Below are 14,879 nucleotides of genomic sequence, written 5' to 3'. Positions count from 1 at the left end.
GTGAAGGTTCACAGGTATGTGCTGATATATTATTAAAGGTATAACTTAACACCTACATTCAGCATCAGGATTATAATTGTGAATTGACTTTTACGCAAAGGATTACAGCTGCTTGTGCTTAGTGCAAACAAACATCATATTTAATTATTCTGCAGTTGAGTTCCATTAACCCTCATTTAAATATTCTCTTTCATAACATATTACTGAGCCAAAAGATTTAAAATGGAACCAGCAGAATTACCACAAATTGTTTACAATTTATCACAAAAAGTGGATCAACTATCTCAAGGGTTACATGATTTACAAGTGGAAAATGTTGCATGTTGCATTAAGAAATGTTATACGAGATTCTATTGCTATCAAAAATAATCAAATGGAAAATTTCCCTGAGCCTCAAGTCTCTCTACCAGAACCATTTTCAGGAAACCGAAAGACTTACAGACAATTTAAGAACGCATGTAATCTATTATTCCTAATGAAACCTAGAACTTACCCCACTGAGATAGTAAAAGTGTTGACTACCATTTCTTTTCTTAGAGGGGAACCCAGAAATTGGGCAGACAGGTTTTTTGAGACTGATGATTCTGTACTAGGTTCTCTAGATGCTTTTTTCTCATCTATGGATGAACTTTTTCAAGATACTGACATTCAACTCACTGCTGAGACCTCTATGAGGAGTCTTAAACAAGGAAAAAGACCCGTAGAGGAATACATTACGGACTTTAAACAATTTGCGATGGATTCATTATGGAGCCCAGTGGCGCTTCGAAATCAGTTTCGTTTGGGGTTGTCAGAGGGACTCAAGGATGAATTTGCCCGCATAGAATTACCTAATACCCTTGAAGGCTTCATGAGAATGGCAACTCAGATTGACCGTCGCCTTAGGGAGAGAAAGGCAGAAAGATATTCATTTGATTTAAAACCAAAACCTAGTATGGCTTCACTTACAACCAGCTCTTCTAATCAGTCTAAATCACAAGTTGAGGCAATGGAGATAGGATTCTTAAGAGGTCCTATTAGCCCGGAAGAGAAACTGCGCAGGAGAGTGAAAAATTTGTGCATGTATTGCGCCAGTCCTTCTCACACTGTCTAAGACTGTACTATACTTATGAAGAATAAAAATTAAGTCCAGTTTTGTATTTTTATCTACACAGTCTTTATTAAAGAAATCAAATCCTTATTGTACTTTAACTCTCTCTCTACAGCTGCAGCAAGAACTTCTGATGATTGATGATGCCATAATTGATTCAGGAGCTTCTGGAAATTATATTGATCTTCAATTCTGTCTTAAGAATAAAATTCCCCTTATAACAAAGATTGTCCTTATTCCTATCAAAGTTATAGATGGTTCCACTATGATTTCTGGACCTATATCTCAAGAGACAGTTCCCATTCTTGTGAATATTTCAGGTCATATTGAAATGATTTCATTTGATGTATTACCTTCTCCACATTTTACTTTAGTTCTGGGTTTGAAGTGGCTACAACTTCATAACCCCAGTATTACTTGGTTTCCATTTCAAATAAAATTTGGTTCTGATTATTGCAGTGACACATGTTTCCGTAGTCAAATTTTGTTACATACTAATATACATACTGATGTTTTACCTGACGAGTATAAAGATTTTGAGGATGTGTTTAGCAAAACGGAGGCTGAAAATGTACCTCCTCATAGGAATTATGATTGCCCCATAGAGCTTCAACCTGGTGCCAAAATACCTGTGGGGCACTTATATCCATTAAGCCATCCAGAACTGGAACATTTAAAAGAATATTTAGAGGAAAATTTGAAGAAGGGCTTCATTAGACCCTCCACATCACCTGCAGGAGCAGGTATGTTCTTCGTTCGTAACAAGGACTCCTCTCTTAGACCAATAATTGATTATCGTGAATTAAATAAAGTCACTATAAAAAACTGTTATGCGTTACCTCTTATACCAGAGATGATTGAAAGGTTATCTGACGCTAAAATATTCTCTAAACTGGATTTAAGAGGAGCTTAAAATCTTATACGGATAAAAGAGGGTCATGAATGGTTAACGGCATTCAGAACTAGGTATGGCCTTTTTGAATACCTAGTTATGCCATTTGGGCTATGTAATGCTCCTGCCACGTTCCAACATTTTATTAATGATGTTTTTCGTGATCTATTGGACGTGTGCGTAGTCATTTACCTCGATGACATTCTCATTTATTCTAATTCCAAAGAAGAACATATAAAACATGTTCGCTGGGTGCTCTCAAGATTAAGAGTACATAAATTATTTGCGAAAGCTGAAAAGTATCAATTCCACACAACCCAAGTATCCTTTTTGGGTTACAACATTGCTCCGAATGGTATACAAATGCAGAAGGAGAAAGTCTCAGCCGTGAAAGATTGGCCTGAACCAAAGACAAAGAAAGAATTACAGCGCTTCTTAGGTTTTTCTAATTATTATAGAAAATTCATTAAAAACTTTTCTACATTAGTAAAACCTTTAACAAAATTAACTGGAAGTACAACAACATTTAGGTGGGACTCTGAGGCTAACAAAGCATTCAATTTGTTAAAAACCAAATTTACAACAGCTCCTATATTACAATTCCCCAATCCTCAATATCAATTTACTTTGGAAGTAGATTCTTCGGATTTCGCTATTGGAGCTGTACTTTCTCAACAAAAATCACTAACAGAACCACTACATCCTATTTCGTTTTATTCAAAGGTAATGTAACCTGCAGAAAGAAATTACGCTATAGGAGATAACGAATTGCTCGCTATACGTCGTTCACTTGAACATTGGCGTCATCTCCTTGAAGGTACAATTTTACCTATCAATATATATACTGACCATAAAAATTTACAGTATTTGCAAAGTAACAAAACTCTTTCAGGTCGACAAGTACGTTTGAGTCTTTATTTTGACCGATTTAATTTTAACATCATTTACAGACCTGCAGATAAAAATCGTAAGGCGGATGCATTATCTCGTTGTCCAGAGAAACCAATTAACCAACAACTAAGGAATTCTATAGTTCCATCTGATCGTTTCATTGGACTCATTACTCCTATAGTTTCTGAGTTGAGAGAATACTGCAAGAAGACACCTAATCCTCCTCTACCTAATCTTCTTAAAACATCAGGAATTTACTACCATGGACCTAAAATATTTTTACCTCCTCATTTGAGAATGAAGTTGATACAGTCATCCCATGATTCTCCACTTTCCGGACATCCAGGTGTTCAACGCACTCTTGAACATATATCTAGGAATTTCTGGTGGACTGACATGAAATCCACTATACAGAATTACGTAAAGACTTGTAAAGTTTGTACTATTTCTAAACCTGAAAGGAAGGCACCCTACGGCCATCTCATGCCTCTTCCAATACCTCAAAGACCTTGGCAACATGTGTCCATGGACTTCATTGTTGATTTACCAATTTCCAACAAACAGAATACCATATTAGTTGTCATTGATCTCTTTACTAAAATGGCACATTTTGTTCCATATCACAAACTCCCCACTTCATCTGAAACAGCTTATTTGTTCATCGATAACATCATAAAATTACATGGCATTCCCCCTATTCTAACTACAGATAGGGGTACGCAATTTACCTCGAAATTTTGGGCAAAATTATGTGATGTAACTCAAATAGATCATCGGTTCACTACAGCTTTCCACCCTCAGACCAATGGACAAGCAGAGATACTAAACCAATGGCTAGAACAGTATCTAAGATGTTATTGTTCATATCATCAAACAGATTGGTTAAAGTTTTTAGCTATGGCAGAATTTGCGTACAACAATTCAGTCAATTCATCCACAAAGATGACACCTTTTTACGCAAATTACGCATATCATCCCGAATTCAATATGTCAATTCAAGGTTGTCCCGATTCACCATTAGTTGATGATATCTTTAGCTCTATACAAGAAAATTTCAAATACATCAAAGAAAATATTCAGAAATCTCAAGAGGTTCAAAAACACTATTACAATCTTTGTAGAAGGATTCCACCTAAATACGCTACAGGTGATCTTGTATGGCTTTCTACAAAAAATCTGAAACTTCAAATACCTTCAAAAAAATTGGCTAGTCTTTTCATTGGACCATTTCCTATAGAAAGAATTATTAACGACAATGCTATAGATTGTCTTTGCCTAAAACTATCAAGATTCATCCTACAATACATGTCTCTTTATTAAAACCCTACATTCGGACCAGAGACGAACAAGTCCTTCTACCTTCAACAGCTCCAGAACTTCAGGAGGGTGAATTCGAGGTCGAATCCATTTTGGACTCAAGGTATCATATGGGGGTTCTTCAATATCTTGTCAGATGGAAAAATTACTCAGCTGATGATGACACCTGGGAACCACTCTCAAATCTTAATGCTCCTAGGTTGTTGTCTTTATATCATCGTAGACATCCGGATCGTCCTCATCCTACCGCTGTGGAACAGCGTCCTTGAGTGGAGGGTCATGTTAGGATTTTCTTACTACACCTTTAAGTCTCACTGTACCTTTAAGTTCACTCTGTGTCTTCTACCTAATTGGATGCTCCTCCTTTAAAGCAGGTGAATTAACAAAGCACCTTGCTCAGTAATTTGGATTCTTTGCAGTGAACAGACGTGTTTTGCTAACCTTTCTATGTTAGTGATTTACAGACTAAACAAATCAATTTGGTATCACAGAGGTTAACCTTGAAGACTGGAATTCCATATAAAATTACCCCAGAAGATTCAACTAACCAGCAGCTCATTACCGCACCTACCAAAGAACTTTTGTGGCAAAGTTTCAACCTTCATACTGTCTGAGTGGTAAAGACATTTATCCCAAATTTCTGTGACTGTGTTAAAACTTTACCTGCTTCGATATTATTTCATTGGCGAATTGGAGCTGCACTTTCTCTCAACTCGGAGCTGCCGTTACGTCACTTCCTGTTTGTTCCGATCGCGGAACACAGTAGCTGAAATCAGTCTCCCTGCAGCAGGACGCCATTCTCATCTCTCCAGTTCAACAATTTAACAGTGACACCACTACAGCTCTCTTCATTCAAACAGAAGTGAAGGTTCACAGGTATGTGCTGATATATTATTAAAGGTATAACTTAACACCTACATTCAGCATCAGGATTATAATTGTGAATTGACTTTTACGCAAAGGATTACAGCTGCTTGTAAAAACCTTGTGAGATTTACTCAAGCTACCAAACTCACATAATATTTAAAAACTACCTTGAGAACTTTTCATTAAATTCCATAGTCATCAAACCTTGTTAATTCCAGTACCTTCTGTGTAACTCTTATATACAGACAAAAAGTACTAACCACTGACTAACTTACACTGATCTATAGAAATCTCTCATCCCATAGAGATTTCATTTGATTTAGTGCAAACAAACATCATATTTAATTATTCTGCAGTTGAGTTCCATTAACCCTCATTTAAATATTCTCTTTCATAACACAGGGTGGGACACTGAGTACTGGTGCTGTCGGGCATTAGGGTGGCTACAGGCTGTGGTCATTAGCCAGCTACATAGCTGCAGTCGGCAGGGAGGAAGCAGGACCCGTTTGGTGGATCTACCCAGTCGGGGTATCTGGGGTATCCGTCACAACCATTATAACCCTCTACCCCTTCTATGTATAAAATATAACCATTTTACCTCTCCTGTGTACCTAGTATAACCCCCTACCCCTCCTATGTACCCAATATAACCATCTTACCTCTTCCGTGTACCCAATATAACCCACTTACCCCTCCTGTATTCCAATATAACCCCTTACCCCTCCTGTACACTGATATAACCCACTTACCCCTCCTGTATACCGATATAACCCACTTACCCCTCCTGTATACCAATATCACCCCCTTACTACTCCTGTGTACCAATATAACCCCCTTACTCATCCTGTATACCAATATAACCCCCTTACTCCTCCTGTGTACCGATCTAACCCACTTACTCCTCCTGTGTACAAATATAACCCACTTACTCCTCCTGTATTCCAATATAACCCCTTACCCCTCCTGTACACTGATATAACCCACTTACCCCTCCTGTGTACCGATATAACCCACTTACCCCTCCTGTATACCAATATAACCCACTTACTCCTCCTGTGTACAAATATAACCCACTTACTCCTCCTGTGTACAAATATAACCCACTTACTCCTCCTGTGTACCGATATAACCCACTTACTCCTCCTGTATTCCGATATAACCCACTTACCCCTCCTGTATACCAATATAACCCCTTACTCCTTCGTTTGGTGGATCTACCCAGTCGGGGAATCTGGGGTATCCGTCACAACCATTATAACCCTCTACCCCTTCTATGTACCCAATATAACCATCTTACCTCTTCTGTGTACCCAATATAACCCACTTACCCCTCCTGTATTCCAATATAACCCCTTACCCCTCCTGTACACTGATATAACCCACTTACCCCTCATGTATACTGATATAACCCACTTACCCGTCCTGTATACCAATATCACCCCCTAACTCCTCCTGTATACCGATATAACCCACTTACTCCTCCTGTGTACCGATATAACCCACTTACTCCTCCTGTGTACCGATATAACCCACTAACTCCTCCTGTGTACCGATATAACCCACTTACCCCTCCTGTATACCAATATCACCCCCTTACTACTCCTGTGTACCAATATAACCCCCTTACTCATCCTGTATACCAATATAACCCCCTTACTCCTCCTGTGTACCGATCTAACTCACTTACTCCTCCTGTGTACAAATATAACCCACTTACTCCTCCTGTATTCCAATATAACCCCTTACCCCTCCTGTACACTGATATAACCCACTTACCCCTCCTGTGTACCGATATAACCCACTTACCCCTCCTGTATACCAATATAACCCACTTACCCCTCCTGTATACCAATATAACCCCCTTACTCCTCCTGTGTACCGATCTAACCCACTTACTCCTCCTGTGTACCGATCTAACCCACTTACTCCTCCTGTGTACAAATATAACCCACTTACTCCTCCTGTGTACAAATATAACCCACTTACTCCTCCTGTGTACAAATATAACCCACTTACTCCTCCTGTGTACAAATATAACCCACTTACTCCTCCTGTGTACTGATATAACCCACTTACTCCTCCTGTGTACTGATATAACCCACTTACTCCTCCTGTGTACAAATATAACCCACTTACTCCTCCTGTGTACAAATATAACCCACTTACTCCTCCTGTGTACCGATATAACCCACTTACTCCTCCTGTATTCCGATATAACCCACTTACCCCTCCTGTATACCAATATAACCCCTTACTCCTTCGTTTGGTGGATCTACCCAGTCGGGGTATCTGGGGTATCCGTCACAACCATTATAACCCTCTACCCCTTCTATGTACCCAATATAACCATCTTACCTCTTCTGTGTACCCAATATAACCCACTTACCCCTCCTGTATTCCAATATAACCCCTTACCCCTCCTGTACACTGATATAACCCACTTACCCCTCATGTATACTGATATAACCCACTTACCCGTCCTGTATACCAATATCACCCCCTAACTCCTCCTGTATACCGATATAACCCACTTACTCCTCCTGTGTACCGATATAACCCACTTACTCCTCCTGTGTACCGATATAACCCACTAACTCCTCCTGTGTACCGATATAACCCACTTACCCCTCCTGTATACCAATATCACCCCCTTACTACTCCTGTGTACCAATATAACCCCCTTACTCATCCTGTATACCAATATAACCCCCTTACTCCTCCTGTGTACCGATCTAACTCACTTACTCCTCCTGTGTACAAATATAACCCACTTACTCCTCCTGTATTCCAATATAACCCCTTACCCCTCCTGTACACTGATATAACCCACTTACCCCTCCTGTGTACCGATATAACCCACTTACCCCTCCTGTATACCAATATAACCCACTTACCCCTCCTGTATACCAATATAACCCCCTTACTCCTCCTGTGTACCGATCTAACCCACTTACTCCTCCTGTGTACCGATCTAACCCACTTACTCCTCCTGTGTACAAATATAACCCACTTACTCCTCCTGTGTACAAATATAACCTACTTACTCCTCCTGTGTACAAATATAACCCACTTACTCCTCCTGTGTACAAATATAACCCACTTACTCCTCCTGTGTACCGATATAACCCACTTACTCCTCCTATGTACTGATATAACCCACTTACTCCTCCTGTGTACAAATATAACCCACTTACTCCTCCTGTGTACAAATATAACCCACTTACTCCTCCTGTGTACAAATATAACCCACTTACTCCTCCTGTGTACTGATATAACCCACTTACTCCTCCTATGTACTGATATAACCCACTTACTCCTCCTGTGTACAAATATAACCCACTTACTCCTCCTGTGTACAAATATAACCCACTTACTCCTCCTGTGTACCGATATAACCCACTTACTCCTCCTGTATTCCGATATAACCCATTTACCCCTCCTGTATACCAATATAACCCCTTACCCCTCCTGTACACTGATATAACCCACTTACCCCTCCTGTGTACCGATATAACCCACTTACCCCTCCTGTATACCAATATAACCCCCTTACTCCTCCTGTGTACCGATCTAACCCACTTACTCCTCCTGTGTACCGATCTAACCCACTTACTCCTCCTGTGTACAAATATAACCCACTTACTCCTCCTGTGTACAAATATAACCTACTTACTCCTCCTGTGTACAAATATAACCCACTTACTCCTCCTGTGTACAAATATAACCCACTTACTCCTCCTGTGTACTGATATAACCCACTTACTCCTCCTATGTACTGATATAACCCACTTACTCCTCCTGTGTACAAATATAACCCACTTACTCCTCCTGTGTACAAATATAACCCACTTACTCCTCCTGTGTACCGATATAACCCACTTACTCCTCCTGTATTCCGATATAACCCACTTACCCCTCCTGTATACCAATATAACCCCTTACTCCTTCGTTTGGTGGATCTACCCAGTCGGGGTATCTGGGGTATCCGTCACAACCATTATAACCCTCTACCCCTTCTATGTACCCAATATAACCATCTTACCTCTTCTGTGTACCCAATATAACCCACTTACCCCTCCTGTATTCCAATATAACCCCTTACCCCTCCTGTACACTGATATAACCCACTTACCCCTCATGTATACTGATATAACCCACTTACCCGTCCTGTATACCAATATCACCCCCTAACTCCTCCTGTATACCGATATAACCCACTTACTCCTCCTGTGTACCGATATAACCCACTTACTCCTCCTGTGTACCGATATAACCCACTAACTCCTCCTGTGTACCGATATAACCCACTTACCCCTCCTGTATACCAATATCACCCCCTTACTACTCCTGTGTACCAATATAACCCCCTTACTCATCCTGTATACCAATATAACCCCCTTACTCCTCCTGTGTACCGATCTAACTCACTTACTCCTCCTGTGTACAAATATAACCCACTTACTCCTCCTGTATTCCAATATAACCCCTTACCCCTCCTGTACACTGATATAACCCACTTACCCCTCCTGTGTACCGATATAACCCACTTACCCCTCCTGTATACCAATATAACCCACTTACCCCTCCTGTATACCAATATAACCCCCTTACTCCTCCTGTGTACCGATCTAACCCACTTACTCCTCCTGTGTACCGATCTAACCCACTTACTCCTCCTGTGTACAAATATAACCCACTTACTCCTCCTGTGTACAAATATAACCTACTTACTCCTCCTGTGTACAAATATAACCCACTTACTCCTCCTGTGTACAAATATAACCCACTTACTCCTCCTGTGTACTGATATAACCCACTTACTCCTCCTATGTACTGATATAACCCACTTACTCCTCCTGTGTACAAATATAACCCACTTACTCCTCCTGTGTACAAATATAACCCACTTACTCCTCCTGTGTACAAATATAACCCACTTACTCCTCCTGTGTACTGATATAACCCACTTACTCCTCCTATGTACTGATATAACCCACTTACTCCTCCTGTGTACAAATATAACCCACTTACTCCTCCTGTGTACAAATATAACCCACTTACTCCTCCTGTGTACCGATATAACCCACTTACTCCTCCTGTATTCCGATATAACCCACTTACCCCTCCTGTATACCAATATAACCCCTTACTCCTCCTGTACACTGATATAACCCACTTACCCCTCATGTATACTGATATAACCCACTTACCCGTCCTGTATACCAATATCACCCCCTAACTCCTCCTGTATACCGATATAACCCACTTACTCCTCCTGTGTACCGATATAACCCACTTACTCCTCCTGTGTACCGATATAACCCACTAACTCCTCCTGTGTACCCAATATAACCCACTTACCCCTCCTGTATTCCAATATAACCCCTTACCCCTCCTGTACACTGATATAACCCACTTACCCCTCATGTATACTGATATAACCCACTTACCCGTCCTGTATACCAATATCACCCCCTAACTCCTCCTGTATACCGATATAACCCACTTACTCCTCCTGTGTACCGATATAACCCACTTACTCCTCCTGTGTACCGATATAACCCACTAACTCCTCCTGTGTACCGATATAACCCACTTACCCCTCCTGTATACCAATATCACCCCCTTACTACTCCTGTGTACCAATATAACCCCCTTACTCATCCTGTATACCAATATAACCCCCTTACTCCTCCTGTGTACCGATCTAACCCACTTACTCCTCCTGTGTACAAATATAACCCACATAGTCCTCCTGTTTTCCAATATAACCCCTTACCCCTCCTGTACACTGATATAACCCACTTACCCCTCCTGTGTACCGATATAACCCACTTACCCCTCCTGTATACCAATATAACCCACTTACCCCTCCTGTATACCAATATAACCCCCTTACTCCTCCTGTGTACCGATCGAACCCACTTACTCCTCCTGTGTACCGATCTAACCCACTTACTCCTCCTGTGTACAAATATAACCCACTTACTCCTCCTGTGTACAAATATAACCTACTTACTCCTCCTGTGTACAAATATAACCCACTTACTCCTCCTGTGTACAAATATAACCCACTTACTCCTCCTGTGTACTGATATAACCCACTTACTCCTCCTATGTACTGATATAACCCACTTACTCCTCCTGTGTACAAATATAACCCACTTACTCCTCCTGTGTACAAATATAACCCACTTACTCCTCCTGTGTACCGATATAACCCACTTACTCCTCCTGTATACCGATATAACCCACTTACCCCTCCTGTATACCAATATAACCCCTTACTCCTCCGTTTGGTGGATCTACCCAGTCGGGGTATCTGGGGTATCCGTCACAACCATTATAACCCTCTACCCCTTCTATGTACCCAATATAACCATCTTACCTCTTCTGTGTACCCAATATATCCCACTTACCCCTCCTGTATTCCAATATAACCCCTTACCCCTCCTGTACACTGATATAACCCACTTACCCCTCATGTATACTGATATAACCCACTTACCCGTCCTGTATATCAATATCACCCCCTAACTCCTCCTGTATACCGATATAACCCACTTACTCCTCCTGTGTACCGATATAACCCACTTACTCCTCCTGTGGACCGATATAACCCACTAACTCCTCCTGTGTACCGATATAACCCACTTACCCCTCCTGTGTACCGATATAACCCACTTACCCCTCCTGTATGCCGATATAACCCACTTACCCCTCCTGTGTACCGATATAACCCACTTACTCCTCCTGTGTACCGATATAACCCACTTACTCCTCCTGTGTACCGATATAACCCACTTACTCCTCCTGTGTACCGATATAACCCACTTACTCCTCCTGTGTACTGATATAACCCACTTACTCCTCCTGTGTATTGATATAACCCACTTACTCCTCCTGTATACGATATAACCCACTTACTCCTCCTGTGTACCGATATAACCCACTTACTCGTCCTGTGTACCGATATAACCCACTTACTCCTCCTGTGTACCGATATAACCCACTTACTCACCCTTTGCCCCAGAGCTCTGCTATTTTGGGGACTGGCAGCCCCTAGGGAGGACAAGAGCTGTGGGAATTATCAGAGGGGAGCTCCTTTGGGAACTGGGGGTTTTGGACACCCCTAACCACATAACTTTAACGGACTGTAACTCCGGACTGTAACTCCTGTACACTGATATAACCCACTTACCCCTCCTGTATACCGATATAACCCACTTACCCCTCCTGTATACCAATATCACCCCCTTACTCCTCCTGTATACCGATATAACCCACTTACTCCTCCTGTGTACCGATATAACCCACTTACTCCTCCTGTGTACCGATATAACCCACTTACCCCTCCTGTGTACCGATATAACCCACTTACCCTCCTGTATGCCGATATAACCCACTTACCCCTCCTGTGTACCGATATAACCCACTTACTCCTCCTGTGTACCGATATAACCCACTTACTCCTCCTGTGTACCGATATAACCCACTTACTCCTCCTGTGTACCGATATAACCCACTTACCCCTCCTGTGTACCGATATAACCCACTTACCCCTCCTGTATGCCGATATAACCCACTTACCCCTCCTGTGTACCGATATAACCCACTTACTCCTCCTGTATGCCGATATAACCCACTTACCCCTCCTGTGTACCAATATAACCCACTTACCCCTCCTGTATGCCGATATAACCCACTTACCCCTCCTGTGTACCGATATAACCCACTTACTCCTCCTGTGTACTGATATAACCCACTTACTCCTCCTGTGTACCGATATAACCCACTTACTCCTCCTGTGTACCGATATAACCCACTTACTCCTCCTTTGTACTGATATAACCCACTTACTCCTCCTGTGTACTGATATAACCCACTTACTCCTCCTGTATACGATATAACCCACTTACTCCTCCTGTGTACCGATATAACCCACTTACTCGTCCTGTGTACCGATATAACCCACTTACTCCTCCTGTGTACCGATATAACCCACTTACTCCTCCTGTGTACCGATATAAACCACTTACTCCTCCTGTATACCGATATAACCCACTTACTCCTCCTGTATACGATATAACCCACTTACTCCTCCTGTGTACCGATATAACCCACTTACTCCTCCTGTGTACCGATATAACCCACTTACTCCTCCTGTGTACCGATATAACTGACTAACTCCTCCTGTGTACCGATATAACCCACTTACTCCTCCTTTGTACCAATATAACCCACTTACTCCTCCTGTGTACCGATATAACCCCTTACCCCTCCTGTGTACCGATATAACCCACTTACTCCTACTGTATACCGATATAACCCACTTACTCCTCCTGTGTACAGATATAACCCACTTACTCCTCCTGTGTACCGATATAACCCACTTACTCCTTCTGTGTACCAATATAACCCCTTACCCCTCCTGTGTACCGATATAACCCACTTACTCCTCCTGTGTACCAATATAACCCACTTACTCCTCCTGTATACGATATAACCCACTTACTCCTCCTGTGTACCGATATAACCCACTTACTCCTCCTGTGTACCAATATAACCCACTTACTCCTCCTGTGTACGATATAACCCACTTACTCCTCCTGTGTACCGATATAACCCACTTACTCCTCCTGTGTACCGATATAACCCACTTACTCCTCCTGTGTACCAATATAACCCACTTACTCCTCCTGTGTACGATATAACCCACTTACTCCTCCTGTGTACTGATATAACCCACTTACCCCTTCTGTGAACCTACTATAACCCCATTACCCCTCAGGGACACCCACTATAACCCCCTTCTTGTCTCTCAGTTTTTATTCACTAACTCATTATGTTTTCCCATTCCAGTTCCCAGGTGGGCCTCACCCTCTACTTGTTCCCCTCCCTCTCCTGCATCTCTCTTCCTCCATCTTTCTCTTCCCAGTCGCATTTTCAGGTTATCCCTGACTTACCGTGAACAGTTAATATCAGCATTAGTAGTGCTCCTTCTTTCATTGTGTCTGTCAGGTGAGATACACTCAACACCCACACACACAGTACACTAAACACACACAGTACACTAAACACACACACACACACACAGTACACTAAACACACAGTACACTAAACGCACACACACAGTACACTAAACACACACACACAGTACACTACACTAAACACACACACACACACACACTGTACACTCAGCAGAAATACACCATACACTCAGCACACACACACACACACACACACTATACACTCAGCACACACAGACACACACACTAAACACAAACACACACTGTAAACAGTAGCACACACACTGTACACAGTAGCACACACACACTATACACTTAGCACACACAAACACACACTGTAAACAGTAGCACACACACACACTGTACACAGTAGCACACACACACTATACACTTAGCACACACAAACACACACTGTAAACAGTAGCACACACACTGTACACAGTAGCACACACACACACAAACACACACTGTACACAGTAGCACACACTATACACTTAGCACACACAAACACACACTATACACAAACACACACTGTAAACAGTAGCACACACACTGTACACAGTAGCACACACTATACACTTAGCACACACAAACACACACTATACACAAACACACACTGTAAACAGTAGCACACACACTGTACACAGTAGCACACACTATACACTTAGCACACACAAACACACACTATACACAAACACACACTGTAAACAGTAGCACACACACTGTACACAGTAGCACACACTATACACTTAGCACACACAAACACACACTGTACACAAACACACACTGTAAA

At 41.7% G+C, this 14,879-nt stretch overlaps 1 protein-coding gene across 1 annotated transcript in view; it reads right to left on the bottom strand.

Annotated features, from left to right (window-relative positions):
- The window catches only part of LOC128644011 (tapasin-related protein), a 173,972-nt gene that overhangs the window by 158,521 nt on the left and 572 nt on the right, over nucleotides 1–14,879 (bottom strand). The window contains exon 1 of the mRNA XM_053696777.1: nucleotides 14,024–14,879. This exon is cut by the window's right edge and continues 572 nt beyond it. Coding sequence (XP_053552752.1) covers nucleotides 14,024–14,066 — 43 coding nt within the window. The 5' untranslated portion in view covers nucleotides 14,067–14,879. The remainder of the gene's footprint in view (nucleotides 1–14,023) is intronic.

This window comes from Bombina bombina, unplaced genomic scaffold (assembly GCF_027579735.1).
Source record: "Bombina bombina isolate aBomBom1 unplaced genomic scaffold, aBomBom1.pri scaffold_791, whole genome shotgun sequence".
Lineage (NCBI taxonomy): Eukaryota > Metazoa > Chordata > Amphibia > Anura > Bombinatoridae > Bombina > Bombina bombina.
This window is presented reverse-complemented; position numbering and strand designations above follow the sequence as displayed.